Genomic DNA, 27,212 nt, shown 5'->3' with positions numbered 1-27,212 from the left:
CCTGAGTATGTTTATTGATTGCTATTAAACTTTTGCTTAATGGACTAACAATAATTAATCGGATCTTCTGTAAAAATATGTTGTATATTTTAATAAATAAATTGTTATTTCTTTATTATCTAAAAAAAGAAAATGTTGAAGGAGGTATTTCCTACTGAGTTTTATGCATAGCAAAACACTATAATATTACTTTAGAAATCAACTGACATGCTATTATAATCTTAGGCTTATTCATTATTGAATGAGCCATTCACAAATAAACATTTTTCTTGCCAATTCTAAAATCACTTAATAAATTTATTAGTTTTACAGAAATGAAAATTTTAATCAAGCACTTTCGATCGCTACATAAACAGATTCAATTATTGTTAGATATTGCTACTTTTGTTTTCTAATTCCATTTAAATGATGCCTAATAAAAATAAATAAATTTTAATATTTGTTTAGCTATATTTTGAGTGGATTATCTTTATTCATTTGGCATCTCTATGTACTCTGTGGTTCTGTTTTGATTGCTGGCGATGTTCTACCCCATCGGCTGGCTCATTTCAGACGCCGTTTTTATGGCCCAAGACTTTGAGTACTGTTAGGCAGCTCCACCTCCTTCGCATCGTCGTCGTCGTCGTCCTATAAGCCATAAACAGAGACGCCCAACGCCATTGAAGCAAACAAAATGCTTGACATGTTTGCCCAGACGACGTGGCAGTCGCAGTCAAAAGTGGGTCTATATTTGGTCCCTCAATTGTAGCTTTGTTAACTGAACCATGTTGTGCCATTGAAAAGCAGCACATAAAATGCCAAATTATATTCGCAGTCTTCGTAGCAAAAGTCAAAGCAAATGAACCAATAAAGACACCCAGAGACCAGTCGACTACAAGTTCATGTCACTTTGTCGCCGACTTTTTTGCTATTATTACGAGCTGCGCATTGTGAGTTTATTTCGAAAGCAATTTTATAACACACACAATTTCGACAAAAACATTATTCACCTTGTAAAAGACAAGTTCGAAAAAGCTCAGAGCCAAAATTGCAGGCAAATCAAAATAAACAAATGCCGTCGCTGAGTAATGTAAAAATCGACATGAAAATTGTACAAATATATTACAACAATAAACAAAACTATGCTTAAATAGGAATATCGAACAAGAAAAAGCTCGAAGAAGATCAATAAACAAAAGTGCACAGATTCCCACTCTGCTTTTCCCCTCCAAAACCACAATCCCTCCACATTGCTGTAATGTAAGAAAAACAATTGAAAAGTCAATGCTAAATTGCTTTGTGTTTGAATCTCGCCTGCTGTAACAATTATAGGGTATTAAGTACCCGGATATACGACTGTTTAAAGTGCCATTGAACTGCTTGACCATTGACTTCTTGGTCAAAAAAATCTGCTTAAAAAAATCAGAGGTAATATATTTGGATTATAAATATGACTTTTTTTTAAATTTGCTCTTCAACTATTTGACATATTTTATATGAGAGTGCTCGAGCTCTAATTTATTTAGACATATTATAAATTTGTCAATTATTCAAATAGCAAAACTATATCTTATAGTACAAAAACCTATTATTGAAGGAAAAGAAGCAACAGAATATGAATTTATGAAGTGATTTAATACAAGATTCATTTAAATTTAAATTCATGAAATAAATAATTAGTGTCTGCTCGTCGAGCACTTCCTCAATTTCTAATTAGATATTGAAAAAATATTTTTAATAGTCAATAGACGATATTCAGCGTAAAAGTTGTCCTTGAGAATTTGCTTAGTTATGACAAAGTTTTTATTGATTCCAGAATATTGCGAAATACGCAAAAATACATTGTAATTACTGTGGAATAATTATAGCCCTAATATGTATGTTTAATAAATAGTTCTTGCTTGTGACTAACTAATTAGTTGACTAGTCAATTCACAATTAATCAGAGCCCGCAAAAAAGATCTAAAGCAAAAAGCAGAAAGACTATTTACCAATTTATTGTATGTTTGCCTATTTATCATAAATATAGTCAATTGTCGGTCTTGTTAGCCTAGCCTAGCATGGCATAACAAGTAGACAAGCAAAAATCATATAAAGCCAACAACAACTCAAAGAACACACAAGTTGAAAGACAGAGAAAGAAAAGCAGAAACAACTATGAATATAAACAAATTTTTGGCTCGTTGGCATAAAGCTTTTAATGTACAACGCGGCGTATGCGCCATATTTTACATTAAGCCAACAAACAAAACGAGACAAATGAGGGTTGTACGCGGTAGCTTGTATTGCTTCCTCCCCCGCTCCCTATTCCCCTCTATACCCGACTTTAAAGATGGGAAGTTGGCTTCTGTCTAGGTAATATTATTATTAAAATAATTTTAATGTTTTTGCCATTCCATTTACAGATGATTTCCATGTTCGACCTGCCTGATTGACAGACATGAATGAGAGTTCATTTTTGAATTGTGTCGAGGTATTTTTTTGGTTTAGAATTTGCATTTGTTTTCATTTCCGGGTTTCACTTAAATGCACATTAAATGCAACAAAAAAAAGTCTAAATACAGTGTTGAGAAATAATTTCAATTAAATTTCATTATTTATTCAGTCGTCGCAGTGGGCAGCTCAATAATTAAAATATAAGAAAAAAATTATTTATAGCATAATTGAAAAATACCTCAACAATAGGCAAAACAGCTAATGAATTTAACTAAACTAAACAAAGTTAAATTAAGCAGAAAATGTATACCAATTTGAATGCCGCATAAAATCCATTTAAATTAGAGTACACATAAATAAAAATAGAGAGATGATTTTGCAGTTTAAACAGACTTTTGAAGTCGTTTTTGGTGTAGAATTTGCATTTGTTTTCATTTCCGGGCTTCACTTAAATGCACATTAAATGCAACAAAAAAAATCTAAATACAGTGTTGAGAAATAATTTCAATTAAATTTCATTATTTATTCAGTCGTCGCAGTGGGCAGCTCAATAATTAAAATATAAGAAAAAAATTATTTATAGCATAATTGAAAAATACCTCAACAATGGGCAAAACAGCTAATGAATTTAACTAAACTAAACAAAGTTAAATTAAGCAGAAAATGTATACCAATTTGAATGCCGCATAAAATCCATTTAAATTAGAGTACACATAAATAAAAATAGAGAGATGATTTTGCAGTTTAAACAGACTTTTGAGGTAAATTAAAAAATTGTAAATGTGGTTGTTTTTCTGTTGTGTTTTTTTTTCTTATGCTCCTGTTATTTTAGGATATTTGATGAGTCTTTTGCGATAATTAATATATAATATAAAAATGTTAATTATATATGTTAAATATTATCTTAAAAAAGGTCCTGCAACGATTTCCAAAGTTTATTATGTTAGATTTATCAAGCCAAACCTCGTAAATATCTCCATTATTGGATAATAAATAAATAAATAGAAATGGTGCACGTGTTGATTTCGCATACAATCGCACATTACAATAAACAAGGGATTATTCAGTCAATGGCAATGGTATTTTTAAAAATGATATTAATGTGCCTCAAGTGCTTACTGGAAAATATCGCTATATATTGAAAAGATACAATAAGCAGAACCATAAATATTTCAGCATGTAAATCTTAACATTCATTAAATAAGACATTTGCGTGTGCGGTGATTTTAAGATTCAAAATGATTTCCTCTAAATAAAACCAAGAACTGAGCATGACTTTCGTGAATTTATAATAAATCGATTTATAAGCGGAAAATATATTTCTTTAATGTATATATGGTATAGTAACCTCCATTTAGACAAACCACAAAAGCGATCCCCGAAAAGTCATTACGGTCGACATTTCAATTGCATTTGCGAACAGACGCAACGATAGCGCAGGAAATGCGAGTGACAAGTGTTGATTGATCATGAGATACCCTAAAATAATAAATAAATTGAAATAAAAGGCAACTACACTATCTCAGACCCTACTACTTATACCTTATAATAATTTAAGAGTCTTTAAGCCAATTAAGACACAAATAAGAACAATCTTTATGAACATCATTATCAATATACATATAAATATAAGTTTGAGTTCTAAATTCTCAAACATTTTACAGAAACTTTATATTTTTTTTATATTTATTTATATATAATTTATATGATGCATTATATTTACATATTTATTTAAACATATATAAAATGCATTTAATGCATTAAATGCTTTATTTTAAATCTTTGTAGATATTAAAAGATTGTTAACAAGGACCAGAATTGAATGTAAATCAATATATACCTTAGTAAAAAAGTTAAAAAGGTATAATAACTGACTATTATTCAACATACCCTTTTTCCTTATATATAAATACTTGATATAATTTGAGCAATTTTGCTTCAATGCCGCACTAAATCAGCTTTTAGCTGTGTGCATCATTATCAATATTCCATTCACATGCAATGCTGCTACAAAAACAAAAACAACAACAACAGTGACGGCGACAGTGGGTGCAGTAAGTATATTTACGTGCAACCACACGAAGCAGCAACAGCGGCAAAATGGGCAGCAGATGTAATGTCCCATCAATCGAGCGGTTTTCAATTGCAATTTATTGATCAATTTCAAACAGTGGGGGAATTACAGACTCTTGAATTATGCAACATCGTTTCAAATGTAATTCCATGTGCAGCGACAGTAAAATTGCCATAAAATTGCATTGTGCAGCACAAATTGAAGAGGGAAACATGTTGCAAGTCGTGTGGCATATGCTGGATAATCGGTACACGCTCCCCTCTCTCCGCCCAAAAGGTCATACACTTGGCGACCATGGCCGGGGCATGTACATGTCAATTGTGTTGCCAACAGCAATGACAACGGCAACAACTGCAACTAGTTGTAAAGCAACAACAATAACAACAACAGCAGCAAGAAAGTGTCACGAAAACTGTTAAAAAGCGCTTCAGCAACTTTTACAATCAACAAACATGACAAAAACTGGACGCCCGAAACAAAAGCAAGTGTCAAATACACAGAAGTAGAATGCCAAAAAAAGAAAAATCAAAAAACAAAACAGAAAAAGGAACTAAAAAATTTTGCTGCATAACTTTAGGCACTGAGCTGAGATCGCATGAGTTTTTTAGCCCAACTAAAACCGTCAGTTAGTAATCACAAAATGCTTTAGGGTCCAAAGAGCATAAAAACAATAGAAACAGCAGCAGCAACAACAGGGGTCAACCAATTGTCTAAATGGTAGTAACAACAACACACAAAGTATCATAAACCAATTGGTTGTGGGGCATGCCACAACCCTAGAGATCCTACTTCCTTCATGTTGCCATCAAGAAAAGTTCCACATATTTAACTGGAATTTTTGAATTTTATATAATTTAATTACTGAGTAAGTATTAATAAATAATTAATTAAACTTAATACTTTAAGAAAACGTTGATATCTCAAAAATTGTCTTCAAGCCTTAAATAAACCAAGTTCACCCCACAGTTATTCATATTTTAAAAATTTTAAGTAACTTACACTGATAGAATAATAATGTAAAATTTAAATATTTTCACATTGATCTAAATAAATTGCTCTATGATTACGCGTTAAATTGGAATTTAGTAGATTTAAACTGTAAGCACTTTAAGACAAAAACATATATGAATATAAACAATTTAAATATTTTTCATATTAAATTATTGCTTAAACTGTCTTCAATTTCTAATATTTACATTTAATACACCTTATACAAAAAAATGGTTGATTTTTATATATTTTGCTGCATTATATTCAAATTTAATATTTTAACTATACTGTATGACTAAAATATTTAATATACCAAATAAAACTAAAACAACTTTAGCATTTTAATATTATTAACAGTCTCTTCATGAAAAAAATATGTTTTCTGATATACAGGACTCTCATAATATTATTAAAATTCTATATTTTATATTTTGCATCATTTTTCACAGCTTTTCCATTTTCCAAAGCGTTCTCTCATTTCTCTTTACATAATTGTTGTAATTGTAAACGAGTGTGTAAAAGTTCTCCGATCTCGAATGTCAGTTGTTTTTTGTGGGTGGGAGCTGTTGTCATTGCAGCTGTCAGCTGCATGACAATGCCATTATGCCCTAAGCAAAGAGTATAACAAGTTGAAATTGCTGGTGAAATGGAATTTTTAGTGCATGGACATGAGTCAGCGACTAAATGCATAGCATACGCTCGCCTCAGCCTCAAATGACAATGAAAAGTGCTCCTTTGTGTGGGTGTGTGTCTTTCGAAGTGTGTGTGTGTGTTTGTGGGTCGGGGTTGTTGTTGTTGTTGTTCTTGTGTGAGTGTAATGTGAGACTTGCGTGCGATAAACGCAAATAATGAAAGTGGAACGAGCATGAAAATGGGGGAAAGCTGCAGTCAACAAGCGAGCGCCAAATGAAAGTGGAAAGTGCACTCTAACAGAAGTGTGTGCACACATACGATGTGTGACAGAGTGTGCATGTGTTAGTGAAGCTGCTGTACTTATACTGCATACTTTAAGGCGCTAGCGCGCTTAAGATAAATAGCTGCATGCATCAAACAAATCCCTGCCGCGACGCACAGCGAGTTTCTCACTTTCTTCACCCTTTCCCTCTCGGGGTGTGCATAGCGAAATTCTCTTTTCATCCCAATCTCAGCGACTGCAATTTGTGCTAAATTTGCAGCCAGACCAACAAAACTTTGCTTGCCGAAAGGTATGCAAAAGTTTTGCGGTGTTGAAAATCATATGGCATGCGGAAAAATTTCGTTTTTTTATACCCTGTATGTTATTAAAAGTATGTATCTACAATTAAAATAGCTGTAGTGTGTATAGTCAAGTTATTTTTATTATTGATCATTTTTAAATCTTCTGAAAATCATTTTACTTGATGTTCCCGATATATCACAATATATTTTCATCATAAATTATTAATTGCAACAGATTAGTAATTTTTAATTTTTATTTTAAAATCATTTTATTTTTCCCAAATAAATTTTAAATTGTATCAAATAGTTTAACTAATATATTGTCATTTGAAGTCATTGTTTAAAGTTATAAGAGATTTCAAAATAATTAAAGGTAAATAGTTTTAGAATTAAAAGTAGTACATTACAGCACATCTTTTAGCTCATCACGGCCAGTTGTAACCCAACTACGATCCAATTATTACTTCCAGCCCTGGTCTGAATTATGTTAATTAAGCCAAAAGTTCCACGACTGACCCCCCCAACTATACTTTCACATACAAAGGCAAAGTGTGCGATTTACGGCGCTTAAATGAAGCAAGCCATTTAAATTTGAATTTAAAAAGGCTCACAATTTTACATACACATACACACTCACACATACATCGGCATATGATCAAATTTCTCACGTACTTTTAGGTGGCAGCAACGTTTTTATTTGCATATCATTTAGAGGCGTCCCAAACGGCTGAAGAATGTGCTCAAAAAAGGACCTTAGACCAACTACGTCTCACTGCACACACACACAGAAACATGAACACCTACCCACACACATATATACACACACACACACATGCAGGGGAGAATGTAAAGAGTCGGTAATTTGCTTTAATATTAAATGTGTAACGAACCGTATGAAATATGAACGTGTTGTATAGTGTTTGATGTGAACGAGTTTCAGTAAAAAAAAAAGGAAAGAGAAGCAAGTAAAGAGTGTAGGCGTTGCAAGTGTAGTGGTGTGCTCGTGTCATGGACATGGACATGGCATTGAGCATTTATTTATGTGTATACGAAGACAAATTGCAGTGGGGAGATTCAGAAAAATATATTACCAACAATTGAGCAAAAGTTAAGTAGATACGCAGGTATTTACCTAACGATTCTTATGTACGAGTATTTCTGAGTATTTTTCGTAACGCGGCTTTAAAGTGGTTCGTTCATTACATATTATTTTATAAACTTTGAAGTAAAATGTATTTTGCTGTTATTTAACTTTAAACTCACAAATAAAAATTCGTATTAAATACAACTTAGTAGTAAAGAAGTGTAGCATATTTTTAGGGCATAAGCACAATTTTCCATTTTAATTTGAAAACAATGCCAAATAAAATTGGTCAATTACATATAATTCATAGGCATTAGATATATTTTAAATTAATTCAATTATTGTTTATAACAGGCCAAAAGTTTCTTAAGATGTGAGAAATTTCAATAAATTGGTGGCGGTGATTATGTCGGCCGTTTCTTCTCAAAGTAAAGAATTGAATTATAACAAATTTTCTGGACAACCCATGCTGCTGCCTTATCCGTAACTAACATTGTTAAGTCACTGTAGGTGTAAACTGTTTTCCTTGTCTCTCTCACAAGCTTCCCTTTCCCTCCCAGTCTGCCTCGGTCGTTTCCTTTCTCTCAGTGTGTGTAGCGAAAGCGACATTCAAGTTTAAATTCAAATGTTGCACGTGCCCCCATAGGTAATTCTATAGAGATGTGTTCTCCGGGTATGTATGTGTGTTTCTGTAAGTGACTGCATGTGCGTGTGTGTGTGTGTGTGTGTGTGTGTGTAAGTGCGCTCATTTACGCGATTGCGTCTGCTATGGTTTAATAAAGCAGCTTCAAGACTTTTGACAATGTCGAAGAAAAAAAAATGGAAGAATTTTCAAATGACAGCCATTTGAGAGAAGGTAAACATAGGATGGGAAGGTGAATAAATGGGGCATAGAGGGAGCTGTCTTCTGCTACTTCAGTTGAATAATAATAAAGCAACTTGGCGGCGTAATTGGCAGCGCCATAAAAAAAAGAATAGCATAAGTATAAGGCACACACAACTTAAAATGAAATTAAATGAAGTGTAAGGAAAATGCTCAGGAGTTTTTTAAAAATTCAAGGCAAATAACGCACAGCAACAAACAGAGCAGTCGAGTTTGTCCGTTTCTCTGGGAGTGTGACTATATGTGTGTGCAGATATGAGTGTGGGCTAGTTTGTATCCATGAAGTGTATTTGTTTAGCTTAATTAAATGGCCAATTCAAATGCGACACGTGCGGTTAACAAGAGACCAAAAATGAATTTCGGTATTTTTTGTTGTTTAACTCTACGCTTGCATCGAGTATGCTAACTTTCTAAAAGACTATGTAACATTCTAAGGGATAATACGAGTATTGATATAGAAAAATACAGATGTATTTTTTTTTTTTTTTGTATAACAGAGCTATGTCGATTTTAATTTTATATTTAATTTGTTAATGTACCGAAGGTAGTCAATGTAAATTGATATTGTAATTGAGCAAAATCCCACCAAAAGACAGCTAGCAAGTTTTACTAATAAATATTTAACGTCGACTAAAAACAGTTGAAGAAAAAAGAACTTAACTCATAAATAAAAAAAAAATTATAAAATATTATACATGCACACACAAAAAATTATAAAATATTATACATGCATATTTTATAATTTTTTAAAATTATAATTAATTTATTTTTATTTTAAAGTAATAAAAAAGATAAACTAAAAACTAAATGCATTAAAAAAATTTAAAATTCCATTATCAATTAGTCATAATTAACAATTTAAATATTTATATTAAATCACTAGTGAATTTTTATATTTATGTCAAACATCAGTAACTTAAAACCACATATTAAAAATCTATGTTCGGTTTGCATTTATAAACTTCACTAAAAAGAAGCGAAAAAAGAGTCAATAGACTCACTATTTGTTTGATATGACATTTCTCTGCTATAAATTTCCACAACTAATTATTCAAGTTAGTGTGTTCCAGTTTCGGTTATCCACCATTTTACTATATAATTAAAATGTTGTTTCTGCGTTGCACTCGCAGCGTTTGCCGTTGAGCACCTGCTGCTAACCACGGGTCTGGTTTATAGTCAGCAAAAAGCAATTTAGCCTGACATTCAGCGGCCAGCAGGTCCCATTCCCCCTTTCCTACTCCCCTTTTACTATTATCTGCACTTTGGCAACCTTTTTGCTGTTGTCTGTTGCTGAACGCAAAACTCAAACAAGGCGTTTCATTGTTGTTGTTTGTTGTTGCTTTGTGGCGTTGATATCCCGCTGGCTTTGGCACTTCAATTTTATAACGAAAACAGCAACAACAACAGCAAATAGTGTAACAACAGTGACAACAACGTTAGCTGCGAATAACCTGGCACCTGTATAATGGTCAACACTGGCTATTGGCCATTGACAAATCCACATTAAAGTGTACTTTCAGCGCTAGATTTTCATTCTTCACTGTGGTCCTAAAGGAGAAGCAACTTTCATTTAGTACCTATATAATCACAGCTATTAAATTCTTTTGGATGACGGAGCGTATGCTTGATGACCGAAGATTACCAACAAAGTGGCTATACAACGAAAGCTGCACATTTATTAAACTAGTTTAAAAAGACATTTTTCTTCTAAGAATTTTTAACTAAAGAAAATAAAATTTTAACATTTTTAAATTTTGTTTTAACAGCTGAACTCTAAAAGAACATATTTACAGCTATCTCGTTTAAATTATTATTGCTTTAAATATTGCCTCAGATAGCAGACTATAGTTTATTACGACTTAAGATAGTTTTCTGTAATTAAACCTATACATAAAAATCTTCAAGTCACAATCGTGAAAAGAACTTAAGTTATACTTCCGTGGCATGTCATTTATCACGGCAAGTTTCATAATTTTTGCAAAGAATCGAAAAAAATATCTTTTGCTAATGATTGCATGTCTTGTCCACAGTTAAATCCTAACAATAATCAAGGAAAACCCTCAAAGGCAACCAAGAGAGTAAAAATGAGAGAGCTTCACACCCTTCAGATGATACACATACTAGTATATATAGAAATTTTCCGTTTCCTTTGCCCCAAAGGCGCTTGCAACACACAGAACGCTAACCTCAACAGCTTAGAGAGCGCACTGATTAAGCTTGCCACAGCTTGATGGACAGCACAGTGTGGCATGCTCACCGCCCAACACGCCCACTGGCACTTTAATTAAAGGCGAACAAACTGGAAGAACGCCCCCGATTGCCGCAAAAAATGTCAAGCTTATGCCATCAATCAAAATGCTTAAATAAAATGTTTGTTTTAGTTGTTTGCCAAATCGAGAGCAGGCAAAAAACATGCTGACAAAAAAGAAGCCTGGGTGAATGAGAGATGAAAATTGTAAGACTGGGCGTAAACTTAAAACATTGTTCATCATGTATTGCCATGCCAATTGAATTTACATTGACAATGCGCCTCCAAGTATGCAAAATGCGGCAGATGCCGCAACACTTTTCCCACTGCCAAAAAAAAACAAAACACGAAAATAAGACCATAAAAATGTTGTTCTTCCTCTCAGCAGCGACAAGCGAATGAGATTTATTGCCTTGTTGTGATAATCGTGATGCGTCTTGAGCAAGGACACTTCTCAGGCTAGGATAAAAGGCACACATTTGATTTGTATGTGTGGCAGATTAGGTGCCACGACTCCGAGCAGCAGGCCAACAGGTTAATGTGCCTCCAGGGCGTATGAGTTATGTGACAAACCATTAGAGCTAAAACAACAAATTCAGTCAGGACCAAGCCAAATTTACAGTTCCAATAATTAACGATCTGCTCAATTTTGCCACCTTCTTAACTTGGTTAAAAGTTGCTCAATTTTGCAACCTTCTTAACTTGGATTAAAGTTAAATAAGTTTTACTTTGCACTGAATTTTTTTTTTTTTTTTTTTTAATTTAATTTGTTTTTTTTTTCATTTTTTTTTATTCTAAACTTTTTTGTAATATATATAAGCACATAAAAAAAATTTAATTGTTGACAAACTATGAACACATATTTTCCATGATATAGATTGTCAAACTATATGAAATCGATTTTGTTGCGTTTTATTTTATTTAACTTCATTTTTTATTTTCGTTTCTAGTTCTTTAAGGGTCATAAATTTACTATTGGCTTTTTATTTATATCTTGGTTGGCAATTTCAAATTCAGCTACTACGGCACAGTCGTTGAAGTTTTCAGCACAATTTTCAAATGTGAGTGAATATATTTTTTTGAGCTACTTTAAATTTAACACAGCTCCTTGGCGTATACTTGATATCTATTCAGTTCATTGAAAGGCCGCGCGCTCAATCGTCTATGTGAATGGGGTTTCAGCAAATCCAATTTGTGCTCGTGCTGCAATTTTCATGGATATTTGCCTATACCTCAGTTATACTCGCTTTTCGGGAAAAGCTGATGGACAAAACTGTTACGCCGCTTCACCCAAATGCATTTGCATTTTTCTCTGTGTTCATTTTATGCTGGATTGCCAACTGGCTGGCTAGTTTCAAGGCTTAGATAAAGACAGTGTTGGAAACAAATGCATATTTGTAGCACGATTTTGATATACCCTGTAACCTCACTTTCGAGAATTTCTTTAAAACTTTAATTGTATGTTTGAAAGTTTGTGTTTTTTAGACTAATTTTTTCTTTAATTTTCTTAGTCGCGCTCTCTTTTTTGTTTGACTTTATCGTTTGGTTTTTTTCTGCAAAAAATTTAAGAATTGGCAGAGGAAGCATAACTCGCTTGTTCTGATAAAAACTGGCCCCATATTCGAGTTTGCCCCGCCCATGGCAAAAAGGCGTTTCAGGCGATGGGCGGCTTACCGGCTTCGGCGAAGTCAAAAATATGTGCACAATGCCTTTGTCAGTGTAAATCTGTCCCAGTCCCTCCGCTTGTGGGTTTAAACTTAACCTCAACCATTTTGGAGCAGTAAACATGAAATTCACACACATGCACAAATACCTTGCCTCACATTGCGTATACGTCACGTGAAGCCATTATTTTTTATTTTTTTGCAATAATCGTAAAAAAATCATGTTAAGCAACAGAAGGTGACCAAGCATAGGAATTGAAGTAGGTTTAGTACCATGTCTTTCGATTTTTATGTTTACATTGAAAATAATTGTTGATATGTTTAAGCTCAGCTGGAAATTAAGGGAAACTTGTGTGCAACGCTGTGTACTGAAATATACATGATATACTCATGAAATAATTTAATTTAAATAAAGCCGGTATTCTTGGGTACTTCATGGTACCTGGAAACATTTAAAAATCTCCAGTTACAATATTGTTATTTAGGGATTTACATTTAAAACTGCCAATTAAACAGCTTGCCAATTGAACTCAACATAGATTATTATAACAGCTTTTTAACATAATTTAATTAAATTTGATTTGAAATTGAAGAGTACGTCAAGGATCATACGGTTGCGGTAAACCTAACGCAAATGCTCACCACGAAAAGTTCAAAGAGCAGAAATTCAATGGAAAATAAAATAAATATGAAATTAGCACTAAAGTTACCCCAAAAACAAAGCCAAGGGGGTTAGCATGCAAACGCGTTAAAATGTGAAATTGAATTGGTTGGTTACGTTTGAGAGGCAAGGTGCAGTTGGGCAGGTGGAAAGGAATGCTAAATATTTTAAGAATTTCTCGTAGTACGTGCAAGTTTGTGGCTCGTTGCCGCTACAGGGTTATGTTTAATATTTGCATGTGTATAACGTATATAAAAGTATTTGTAGTATTTGTTAAAGTGATTTCAATGCCGCTTTAAGCGTGGCCAGCTCGCTTAACTTACCACAATACGCCGGACACGTGTCATTTTGCGGTATTCGCCCGGTTTGTAGCCGCTGCCAAAACTTTGACAGGATGTCAAAGTATTCCGCCTCGCACGGTGTCACACAATTAGCGACGGCAATTTGAATGCACTGAATTAACTGAACTATCAACTGTTAGCTATATTCTTGGGGATTATCAAACCACACTGATATATGTGTATGTGTGGAAAACAGTCACAAAACATTCACTTTGTTAAAGTATTTACTTTATTTTCTATATTTATATGCACAGTTAAGACCCCCGACACGCGTTTCACGCTGCTTTTGCTGGCGAGTCGGATTCCTCTTTAATTTCTGCTGTTTCCTTTTTATAGACCGCTTCGCCAAACGTCTCAGATGAAACTGAATGTTGCCCGATATTGGCACACAGATGAAATACCCCCTGGAAAATGTGGCCAGGCAAAATGGTTACAAAAAAAAAATGCGACAAAGAGCGCAACTCCTGTCAATACACGCTCTCGCTCTCCCACACACGCTCTCTGTATCATTTGTTCTCTGCTCATTCTGCGGATACGACATTGGCCTTGCCATAGCACAGTGGTTGCAGAATTGACTGAAATTTATTATTAATTCGATTGTGAAATTATTTATTATCAGCAATTATTTATTATGCAAATAATATAATAATAATAAAAAGTAGACAGCCAGTGAATTTTTTGTACAATTAAGTAGCCTGAACCGGATCATGAGCCGAACCCTTGAAATTATTTACTTTGCGAACCCGAACTTAAACCGAACCGCTTTCTAAAATAAAAGGTTCGGTTCGAAAAAAAAATAATTACATAAAATTTATGGTTTTTTAATATTACGCAACTATTTGAGACTTCGGATTAAAAAAAGTCATATTTAAATCTTCAAATAAATTAAAATGATCATCAAAATGTGATTTCTTACAAAAACAAAAAATTTAATTAGTTCAAAATGTTGAGAAAAATGTATAACAATACAAATATTTTTTTGTATGAAAATGAACCAAGGTTCGAACCCAAACTTTGGGTTCAGGGGTAAATAAACCAATTCGCGAACCGCACCGATGTCTTGCTCTATGGTTCGGCGGTTCGAACCTTTAACAAAATTTTGGAGGCTTGCAGCCTTGGTAATAAATATAGATTTATTAAAATTCTTTGTAATTTAGAGAAAATACATTTACAATATGTTTAATATAGTTACATAATACAAAAAACATAATAAAGATATTGAATAAAATTCTTAACAATTTAAGCAGGTATATTTAAAATGGCAGTCATACATATAAACAATTTTATCTTGATAATTATTAAATAAAATAATAGTTTTACAAATACCTTACCATACGTTTTATATTAAGTACTCAATCAACCTGAGCACAGTGTGCGAGCACAGCTGATACAATTAGACTCGCATAGGTTTTTGGCGCAGTGTATGCGCCACTGAGAGGGAGAGAGAGTGCGCGAGCGTAAGGGAGCACAACTGAGAGCAACTGCTGGAGAGTTTCTGTTGCCTTTGGTTTTGCATTGTCTTTGCCTTTGCCTTTGCCTTTGCCTAATAAAACTTTTATTTTGGCAAACTCAAAAAACACGCGAACCGCCTGACACAGAGAAATGGCGGTAAGAGGCAGGGGATGAATGGCAGATGAATTCGGAGGCGCGCTAAGTGGGTGCGTGTTGGTGCCTATGTATGTGTGTGTTCTATATTGGCTTGCATGTATTTATGTGTGGGTGTGTGTGTGTGTGTGTGTTTGTTTATTTGTTTGTTTTGTAACATTTCTTTAGGATGGGGAAGTACGCTAAATGCGGACAGCAGGCAAGAGCAACAACGACGCGCAGGAACAGCACAAAAGTCGAGAGATTCAAAAATCAGACGCTGCAAACTTGTTGAAGAAATATTTGTGCAGGCTTATATGTGTGTGTGCGTGTGCAAGTGTGTGTATATGTATGCACGTATGTGTGTGTAGGTTTGAATAACTCTCAGCTGCGCTTTGAACCAACTCTACTAGCTAATGGGGGAAAAATGAAGACATAGATGTGGTTAGGGATAAGTTGGTAGCTCTTGCATTTACATATTTATACACACCTATACATTTACACATTATACGTACAAAGCGCAACATGTTGATTTTACACGTGTTCACATCGCACATTTGTGCTTACATCGCACATCTGTGTTCGTGTGCGTGTTCTAATGTGAGTTAAAATGTAATTAATTAACTGAGTGCTAATTGCAATTTGATTGCAAAGAGCAGCTGTAATATAGAATTACCGACAAAATGCACAAGAAATTACAACCGGTAAAACGACCATTTTTCCTGCACCGGAAATGACTTTGTTGACCTGTAAAGAAAATCGAATCGCTTGAAATTCCTGTGAATTTAAAATTCCACTTGTGTTCGAAAACTTACAAATGGCATTTTTAGTTCCCTGTGGACATACCATAAATAAAATGAGTCTTATTCAGATGAAATTTACAAACAAGCAGAGCCTTCGAGTATCTAATCTAATCATCGCTCTACAAGCTGGAAAAAACGCAAATTTTGGAGAAATGTCGATCCATTTCTGAGCCATAGAGTAAGATTTCAGTTTAAAGCTTGCTTAAATTTTTAAAAAACTAACTTTATGTTATTTCAATTGTATTTAATTTTACTTTTATTTGTGAAGTTTATAGAATTATTCAATTACAAAAGTTATAAATACCTACACGGTTTCAATATCAAGAAATAAAAATAAAATGAAATAATAAAATAATTTCTACTTATTTTTGTATAATTAAATAATTAAATAAAAAAAATAGGGTAGCGCTGCTTATAACAGATTTACAGGGTATTCTTAGCTCTAGCACTTTCTTTGCAGGTCATCTTTTGTTGATAAACTTTGGCAAACAGCTGAGAATTAGGAATCCAATTATTTTCGCTCTTATCAGCTTCAGCAAGCGCCCAAAAGTATGCTATGCATATGCATGAGACTTGGAAGCGACAAGATTTCTCTTACCGCCTACCGCCATTTTGTGTTGTCTTTGGCTGCCATCGTTTCCGCAATGACCGCCATTGCGTGCCCAAGTGGTCTCCAGAACAGATTTGTGTGGCATGCTGCGTGTAATCCCTCGCTATAACCAGATACATACATATGTCGTCACATCGTAATACGCCTTTCCATTCCCCACACCCAACAATACTTTTGCACCTATTCCGCTCTAGACGTATTCTTCGTTTTGCATTGTGTTTTCTCTTCTTCTTATTTTTCTGCTGCTTTCTCATGTTCTCTTTTTCTTTTTGTATTGTTTTTTGTTTGAGCCTTGGAGCTTCGGGGCTTTTGGGGCTTTTGTTTTGTTGGCTTTGATTGCTTTAAGTTTTGCTTTCGGATGATTGCCAGCCGTGGCACAGTCAGATTAAGCATTGATAGCTCTTTGAACTAAATGATAGCCTTATGGATTTCAGGGACTTTTATGCTTTTAGAACGTCTTAAGTTGGTTTACCATACCTTATATTCAACAAAATGTATTTGCCCTGCCTTTAAGATACATTCAAGTTTTCGTACACGAAATAAAAGTAGACTTCGGCTAAATCTGGTAAAATGCAAAAATGTATGCAATTTTGTGAATTCGTCTTCCAAACTTAACAATACGTAATTAAGTAATTAAGTTTATTAAGTCAAAATACAAGTGATATTAGAGCTCAGGTAAGATAACGACTCAGTTAAAATGCTCTACTCAAGTATTGTCTTTTAATTTCAGAATGACTACCTGTTTACCCGGTATATGTATATCAGTTCAGTAAAACGAAATTTTAAAATAATTAAAAATTTAATTTTATATACTTCAATATGTGACTTGACAAATAAATACAAAGCTTTAATTGCCATAAATATTCAGTTTATTGTCAGATTTTATAGGCAACTGCAGCGCTGTTTGCCGAAAATCAACAATTTATAGCAGTTTTATGGCTCTGTGCGCAACTAACTGTCAACTGTCCCAACGGAAAGTTTAACATCATCCATATGAGAGAATTAGTGTGCTCAACTTTTCATAGCTTAGCAAGTCGGCATAATAATGAGAGTCCAGTCAATTAGTCGAGCAACAAAATTGGGTACTCTCAATTTATGCGCATACCATCAGCAGTAACTTTATGGCGATCCTAATGCTTATGGCCCGAATTTGAATTTATGCAACGCATTTAAAATACATGCTTTTAATTACCACAAGTTGCCACAAACTAAAACATACATACAAATGTCCAACAAAACTTACACAGAAAATAAAATTCGAGATTCCGTGATAAAATTAACCCAATGCAGTGTCAGAAGTATGGTAATCCCGGATTCTCTTAAGACAATATTTTAATTTTCAGGGCTCTGAAAGATTTGTTTTCAGCTAGATCAAATAATATCATTGTCATTTTATCTACGTATTAACTTAATTTAACAATAATATCCTGAATACATATGTACTTGAAAAATACGAGCTAAAATCAAGAATTTTAAACTTGAATTTTAGAATGATTATTTTTTTCTGTGTAGTATTGGCATTGTTGCAAGTGTATTGTCTCTCTGGCATTTCGGAAGCTGCTCTTCTATTTCCAACTTGACTTGCTGATTTCAATTGCAAATTAACTTTCAACGGCATGAGCATTTCTGCTTTTTCCTTATTGTTTTCTAATCTTCTTGTCTAGTTGAGGGCGCCTTAGCATGCCTCCCATATATGCGAGTGTATTTGTGTGTTTGTGCTAAGGCAATGCAAACCAACACACAGATGGTCCTGCTACACACACAGATACTCGCCACTTGGCTGCCACAAAAATAAACCAAACTGCAGCTGTCGAGTGGCAACTACTAAGCTACTTCCCTTTAGACCCGCTTATGGAACTTCCTCCCTTGTCCCTTGAACTTATTTTTAATTAAAGCGTAATTGTGTTACATGGTGTGGTGTGTGCTGTTTACAGCTACAGCACTATCCAGTCAATTAGTTACAATGCTCAAGTCTAGCAATTGAAATTTCCAAACTGTAAGACATTAAAAATCCACGGCCAATAAACAAATCAAATTGAACTTCATTATATTTCCATTTATATTTAATGCAAAAAATACTAAAAGATCAAGATAAAATACTAACAAAGCTTAAGCTTGGTATTTAAACTATAATAACTATTTAATCGGTAAGACTTAAACCAAATCAATAATCTTACAAATTTATCCACAATACCTATTATAAAATTCTTTTAAATTTAAGCTTATAAGCTTAATAGTTTTTTTTATCAAGTATATTATTTTAAGTCAAGTTTAAAATGTCTTCAAATGTCCACAAAGAGTGACAGATTGCTCGAAATTTATGTTTACAATTTGACGCAATATACAACGTTTATTTATGTACGTGCATATGTGCGTACCTGTGTGTGTCTGTCAATGAGGCCACAGTGCCACAGCTGCCAGAAGCCTAGCTGCTCCAGTAGGACAAACAAGCTAGAGACTGAACACATAAACCCATGCAGCATTCACATATTTACATTGAAAGACGACAAAAAGCCAAGAAACGTGGCCAAGTCACGTTTATTGACCACAGACGCTATACAAATTGATTCAGTTAGTTAAAGCAGGCGAGTGATTCCACAGATTGAAAATCATGAAATTTACTTTTAAAAGAAAAAAGTGCTAAAAATAAACATATAGATAATATATCAAATTAATTATAAACTAATAAAATATAAATATTAGATTGGGTCAATTTGTAGTAAAAAAAATGCAACAAGCGGTTAACAAAATCGTTATCTAGAAACCATAGCTCTAAAATCAATATTGAGCTTCCACTTTTTAAGGAAGAAGTTATACATACGTGTTATTTATATGGGTACTTGTCTGTTAGGTAAAACTGTCCTCAAAAAAAAAAAAAAAACTCCAGATAGAGGTCGATTTATGATGAATTTAGATATAAGAATTAGTTGTATGGGGCAAGTAGAACGGCAGTAATAGCAATTAACAATATAATTAAAGAAATACAAGCGCCTAAAAGCACGCAGTAGTTTTTATATTGTTGGAACAAACGTTTGCAGACAGACAGTTACCCATATGAAATACACGTCTAACTTATCCTTAAAAGTGGAAGCTCGATATTAATTTTAGACCCATAGTTTCTTGGGATATTCTTCTAAGAAATAATCGTAGGTAACTATTTTGATACAGAATGTGAAGCAAGTGGCTTGGAACTTTCAGGCGTTCAGCTCTTTCTTACAAATTTGGGTGCAATCTTTAAGGAATATCACATCTTTCAAAAAAAGGATCTTTACGAAGTAAAAGTCTAGTCACGAAAGTCTTTAAATGCCCCTACATTTGTGATATCCAATTTTGTGACAAACGACTTTAAATTTAGCAAATGAATATTAAAAAAAAAATGATCAGCATTAGAAATTAAAAGTTAAAACAAAGTTAACAAGAAGTTAAAAATAAAGTTAGAAGATGAGTTTATAAATGCTTTATCGTCAGCGAATGTGATAAATAGAAATATAGAGAGAGTAATTCAATTGATGTTTTGTGGAGTTGCAATTTGCAGGAAAATCACGCATACGCCGTGTCTCACATGACTTTGGTGTATTTGTGCTGTGATGAAACATGAGTCAGTTCGTTTGCTCAACAGTCTGTGGCAGATGCGTCCATGTGTGAGTATCTGTAAACAGGTATAGAAAACATACAAAACGTAAGCATACCACGTGCAGAAAACAACGAATATAGCTAGAAGCTTAACTGATAATAAAACGAAAATATTTAGATTTAGACATAGCTAACATTAACTGAATAAATCAAGAGAGTTTTTAACAAAAAAAAATAACATATAAACAGAAATAAATAAACTAGACGAGTAATAATTTGAACTTATATTTAATTTACATCACAAACTAAATTGGTTTCATGAATTATTTTACAAATAAAACAAAACTGCAACACAATGTTTCTGATCCTTTTGACTTTTAATTGCTTTTGTATTATGCCGTATGATTTTTTCTTAGACTATTTTGGTTGCAATTTTGAAAATTTTACTATCAAACACAAATTTTAATTAAATTCTTGAGAATATGACACATACGCCCCGCTGTGCAGACAATTTAGTTATTTATTTGTTTTTGTTTGTCTTTTTATTTGGTCAATTTAATTAAAGTTTATTGTGTATCCATTCATCATCGAATCAGTTGGGCATCTAAATACGTTTGTGTGTTAGTTTATGTCATTGAAAACGGACATGAATATATTATTCTTTTTGGTCCAGAATGCGGCTGCTCTCATATACGAGTATAAACATAAATAAGTATCAGCTGTCCAGTCTGAAAATGAAATTTGTAATCTTTGCCATTTTACTTAATTTGTTCAAGGAGTTCAACAATCAGTTTAATCTTAACTGAGTCACTTTGCAAGTCAATTGCAATTAGAAGTCAACCAACTTTGAATTATTTCTAAAAGCTCTAAAAGAACCTCGATGTCCACACAAATGGGCCAATGCATTAGGACCAACAGTAACCTCAATTTCGTTTACAATTTGTGTTTTTTGGTTTCTGGCATGACGATGTGGCCGAGAAACTTCGGACGGCTTTTATTTCTGGTATCGGTTTTGCCAAATTATTTTCTGTTATTTTTTTCAAGCTGTGCACAGTGGGCGATTTGTGCGAAATGAAAATTTTCTATCAATGAAATCTATAAAGATTTTATTTCCCTCCGATAGCAAAATGTTCAGTTAGCAAAAAAATTTTATCTACATTTTAAATCGATATTTTTGATTAGCTGTGAGCTTTCAGCTGTGACAAAAAACATTTCCCAACCTTTTTTACAACTGCACACATTGTCGTGAAAAAATGTTAAATTGCATTGTAAGCAACTTTTTTTTTTTTTTATTGAAGTTAAAGATGTGTAATTAAAGAAAAAAAATTGTTTTGTGACCTGTGCATACGTATGTTGTATATTATTAATTTGTGTTTTAAATTATAAATCTTTGTAACACCCTTTTTGTGAGCAAGTCTTAACTAAAACTTAGTGAGCTCTGTCGCACACCGCAATAAATTTATGTTTATCTGAAAATATTAATCGTCTTCTGTTTTAATTGACCAAATTTAACTGCATCAATCCACATCTGTTAAAACTGTTGATCATTTCAGTAATCATGTTTAGGTGTAAAGCACTGAAACTTAGGTAAAAAATCTTCTATTAGAGTTTTCTGAAAAGCCGAATAAATCGGAATCGAGTTTAAGTACCTACACTGAATAATTTTTTTTATAAGAAAAATGTTTTTTATTTATATAAATAAAAAAAAATTAAAATAAAAATTACTGTTTTTTTTATGGGATTTTTGGTCAAAATGCATGCATCAAATAAAATTTGAAAAAAATATTTTGGTTGTTTGAGTTATAGGTTTCGTTACGCTAAATCGATCAAATCGCCCACTGTGCTGTGGGGACTCCCAGCCGTCGCGACGCCTGTCAGTTACCAACATGGGAAATTTTTGTGATTTATATCACAATTTACTAGCATTTGTTGCTCGCATTCTACACGCAGCTTCTACATTCCATCGGTTGCTCAGTGCGCTTGTTATTATTGAATTAGATTGTGGTAGAGGGTCTACCTTTCTTTAGTATGAATCATAGTTCGTCTGTCGATGATAAATCAACGTGCTAACAAATTCTTTTCTCTGCTTTTGCTTTCATTTTGCGGCTTTTGTTCGTAAACAACAACAAAAACAACAACAGCATTTCACGTGTCTTTTGGTTACCAAAACTTTAAGCCTTTTGTTTTTGGAATGGCTCGCCACTTTTTTTGTTGTTGTTTTTTAAGAAATCCATTTGGTTTCATAAATTGCCGCCGCTTTTGTTTTCAAGCATTTCGCTTGAGTTATTTTTAATTTCATGGGTACAATTTCTCAGTGTCAGTTGTTTGAGCCTGCCTGTCATTGCCAGAGAAAGCGAAAGGAAAGTAGAATGAAGAATGGAGAATGGGAAGAAAAGGGGGAGCAAGAATATGGCACTCATTAGCTGGCCATTTTCTTTTGTTTTGTATATAAATATTTCATTATTAAGCCCCTCAAGCTATGCTCCAAAAAAACTTACCAAATGTTTGCTTCTTGTGTGAAATTAAATTAGAGCCGCATCAGTAAAAATTCGGACTGTTTTATACCCACTCTAAAGCTGTTCATTAAATAAATATACACAGAAAAAGGACTATATAAACTGCTTAATGTGCTCATGTAAAATGTATATACATGTAATGTATGTATGTAAAATTAAATATAAGATACTTAGTACATTTTATATGTAGACTGTTATTTTAAGACTGTTTGATAAACAGAATTTTAATCGGATATTTCAAAAATTTAGAGTTATCTGTTTAGTGTCTGTTTAGTATACGTAAACCGACTTCTACATAATCAGACTTTAAAACTAAAAGCACATCAATCATAGGAAAGATAAATAAAAAATTCTGACCACTCTGACTGAAGTAGACACAAAAATTTGTGCAAATTTTCAAGAGTGTACGGAAACTCGCAACTTTCAGGCTCTTGTGTTGGCACAATAAGATTTATGGCCAAGTTTTAAGGCCGGGGACACATGTGAGTGCAGCAATTTGTGGCAAAAGCCATCAAAATTCTCCCCCAGTGGCAAACAAATGTAGTTTTCAGTCGAAAAAAATAGTTGGTTGTCTTTTAACTCGTGAATTTGCACTTTGCGAGCTGTTTCTGAATTTTCTCACTAAAATCAATTGGCATGCTATCGATTGATTGATTCACACTCAAGATATCTCTGGGTCTCCAGCAGCGCTTTAGTGTATCTCCAAAACAGTTTTTTTCCGTATATTGTCCGATTTTTATGTGCCCCAAATGGATTTTAGGTAGATAAATTATCTGTAATTACGCCTGGAATGAGTTAAAGAGGGGAGTTGCAATAGTTTTCTAAACATAAAAACAAGGGGCTTAGTCTCTTTCTCGCTTCGCTCGCGATGAGGTGCAGCTACAGTCAAGCACGCTCGACGGTAGGATACCCTGTGCCTAGGTACTGTGGCAGCTTCATGATATAGGTAACCGATTTGAACCAAATTTTTCCAGGATGTATAACACCAGCGTAAATGCATATTCTATCAGTTTGGTTAAGATATCTCAAAAAACAAAAAACTTTTTTATACTAAAACTTGATTATCGACTGAGCGTCTCTATGGCAGCTATATGATATAGTGATCCGATTTGAACCCAATTTGGTCAGGATGTATAATACCAGCTCAAATGCAAATTGTGGAAGATTGGTTGAGATATCTTAAAAAACCAAGATGTTTTTCATACTAAAACTTAATATTCGACTGAGCTTCTCTATGACAGCTATAAGATATCGTGGTCCAAATTGGATGTATATTACTAGCTCAGATGTATATTGTGTCAGATTGGTTGAGATATCAAAAAAACCTAGAAGTTTTTCATACTAAAACTACATTTATGACCTATCGTTCCTATGGCAGCTGTATGATATAGTTGTCCGATCCAAAAATAAAAACAAACTTGATCTGCATACGGTATCCAGGAATCTTCATATGACTCTTATGGTCTCTGAGACCGACGCATTAATAGTATTTTTTCCAATTGAAAATCTAATGTAATGCACTCATTTTTAATACATGTACATAGGAAGAAGGAAAAGAATCTTATAAACATTTTAATTGTATCAAAAAAAATATAACAATGATTTTAAATACAAAATTACGTCAGGCGATAAAAATCCTTAAGTTAAAGTAAAGTTTCTATGAATTTTGAGAGAAAAGTAAGGTAACGATATGATCCAGTACTGTTGTTTAGTGCCAAGTGAACAAACAGTGTGCAATAAGCAAGTATATTGAAGCTACTACCGATGTGATAATCATTAGCGGGAAGCCGAGAATGAAGAAGGTCTTGAAATTGATATTGTAGCCATATGAGTTAGCCATGCCCGCAGATACCACATTGGCCGATGCTCCAATTAACGTTCCATTCCCTCCAAAACAACAACCAAATGATATGGCCCAAACCAAGGGAGTTAAAGGAAGATTAAGCTCCTCGTTTGTTGCCAGATTAATGGTAAGTTTAAGCATCATGGTTGTTATGGGAATATTGCCGACAAAAGACGAGGCAAGCGCACTGATCCACAGTACTAATAAAATGCTCACACATAATTGCGAACTCTTATCCGCACACAGGATAAGAGCGATTGTCTTATTGCTCACCCAGTCGATAAGTCCAATTTCGACAAGCGCCTCCATTAGAACAAATAATGCAGCAAAGAATATTAAAGTGTCCCACTCTACACCCTCCAGAATCTTATCCACATCCGGTCGGTCCGTCAAAATGAGCAAAAGTAACGCCGCCAATGTTGCAGCCCAGCAGAGAGTAATTCCCTTCATGCTGGGAAATGAATGGGCCAGAAACATGGAGATGGCAAATGCAAAGGCTACACAACATTTGATCAGCAGTATCTTGTCTCTGATTCTGTATTTCATCTGCATGTCATTCAGATTGTCATCAAAGTCCCTACCGGGATTGTTAATATTGGCCTCATTTCTTTTTAAACGTTCATTGAGCTCTTCCATCCGCTTCACTATATCTCTGTTGTCGTCCTTCTGATTCCGTGCCAGTTTATCAAGTCTTGCTAAAGATCGTCGCATTTGATCAGCTCGGCCAATGTAGATAAACTTGCGGGTCATCACAAAGATTGACAGAAAACCCAAAATCATGCTTACAACAACACCCGGTAACATGTGCAGAGTAAAATTACCAAAGTCAACGCCCTTGCTAACCACATAACTGTTGGTGGCAATTATCATGTTGGGGGGATCCCCCACGGGCGTGAGTGCTCCGCCAATATTCGAGAATGCCACAATGCTGATGACAACCAATGTGGTATGTAATCCCACGGCCTCACACAGTCGTATAGTCACAGGTACCATCATCAGCACCATGGTCACACCGTCCAAAAAAGCGGATAAAATGCCAGTGAACATGTACAGATAAAATAGAAGAAGCCAAGTCTTTCCCTTTGACAATCGATAGGCAAACAGTGAGAGATAATCGAATAGACCCGTATCGGCGAGAATCGCAACCATAATCATCATGCCAAATAGTAATATTATAGTATCAATATCGATCCACGAAAGAATCTTCTCAAATGATGGTCGAACTCCCATCGCGGAAAGAATGCCCAAAGCGGTAAGGGAAACCAGAACTCCGGCAAATGCGCGATCTGTTATTTCAAAAGCGATCAAAATATACAGAAATGTAATCAGGAAGAGTCCCAGCCAAACACCTGTTGTAGAATCCACCGGATTGGGATCGATAATCATGGAGAAACCAGTTGATTCGCTATGAAGATTTAAAAGTGCTAACTGCATTTTAATATCGGAATTATGCCATGATCTTAAGCTTCTCTCCTTGAATATTTCACTTTTTCTATCAAGTTTAAACGCATTTTTCACAGTGATAAAGGTATATAAATCCTTTTCATCGATATAGACACGCCATATACTCGATTTCCACAGTGTTTTATTGGATATTACATTAACAGCTTGCAGGATAATCTCGATATGTGGATCGTTATCCGAGGCCTGTTTAGGACTAAGTGTTTTGGCATGATCTATGTTACCTTTCAGCTCTAAGCTAACATATTCTCCAGTCGGCTCCTCCTCTAACTCTATAGCCTCGGTTTCATTAGGTTTAAGCGGTACGAGCCTTTCACTCGGAGAATGAGTCGAAGTAAAGATAATAGATATTGTAAAGAACATCCATACTATTAGAAAGATTGCAATCTTTATAATGGAGAATATGCGATTTCGAATCGCACGACGACGTAGCTCCTCATCAGAATACTCTTCATCCAGCCGAAATGGATTACGGACTCCAAGTAAGGCCATTGACATTTACCTTTTATAAAAATTTAATTTTGCGATCAGAATATCAATAAAAGCATGTGCTTAAAGGACTCTTCCGCTATGCCTTTAAAAACAAATATCAAATAAAAACAATAATTTTCCGTATAAAATTTGAAGTGTGTATAATTGGAAATCTGACTGACAGGAATATATCAAATTATTAAACCTACAAATGTTTATAAAATAAATTAAATAATCAGGGGTGTCACACAAAAATCAAAACCAACCGAAAATCTTTGAAAAGCCCATACATTTTTTAAGATATTTTCACTTGGTGTCAGAAGCAATGGGATCCTATAAAAATATACAATCTTGAACACACTCATCTGTCGAAGTTCCTATTTATGCAATTTATATAAAAGCAAAGCCCTCTAAAACGTGAGCGTGTCTCAAGACACTTATCTGTTTAATTTAATATCTAAAAAAGTAATTTATTTATTAATAAAAAAATGTTTTTAGACTGTTGCTTAAAAATACAGCTAATCAATTGCAAATGCCTAAAAACTCTCAGAAGCTTTTAACGGTACTTTTTTTTACTTGTACATGTCATTGGATTTTTTGAGCGTTAAAATCCATCTCTTAAAATGTAAGTTTTTTTAAATTAATTAAACTTGAAAAATAAACTATCAATTTAACTTTTTTTCGTGAAAGGTACCTTTAATTAAATATCATACTTGAGGAAATATTGAAACTAAGCAATTTATTACAAAAAAAACTTTTTAATTTTTATTACATATTGTCACCTTACAGTTAAA

General features: G+C 33.8%; 2 protein-coding genes across 2 annotated transcripts in view; both read right to left on the bottom strand.

Moving 5' to 3' along the window:
• Positions 1–13,928, bottom strand: part of LOC117781777 — a 42,787-nt gene extending 28,859 nt beyond the window's left edge. The window contains exon 1 of the mRNA XM_034618604.1: positions 13,540–13,928. The gene's annotated coding sequence lies outside the window, so the exon portion shown is untranslated. The remainder of the gene's footprint in view (positions 1–13,539) is intronic.
• A 10,423-nt stretch (positions 13,929–24,351) lies between these two features.
• Positions 24,352–25,872, bottom strand: LOC117781252 (P protein-like). Its single transcript, XM_034618004.1, has one exon. The coding sequence runs from the start codon at positions 25,870–25,872 to the stop codon at positions 24,352–24,354; it is 1,521 nt and encodes a 506-aa protein (XP_034473895.1).
• Positions 25,873–27,212: the final 1,340 nt, after the last annotated feature.

This window comes from Drosophila innubila, assembly GCF_004354385.1.
Source record: "Drosophila innubila isolate TH190305 chromosome 2L unlocalized genomic scaffold, UK_Dinn_1.0 4_B_2L, whole genome shotgun sequence".
Classification (NCBI taxonomy): domain Eukaryota; kingdom Metazoa; phylum Arthropoda; class Insecta; order Diptera; family Drosophilidae; genus Drosophila; species Drosophila innubila.
Note: the sequence above shows the minus strand (reverse complement) of the source record. Positions and strands in the feature narration are given on the sequence as shown.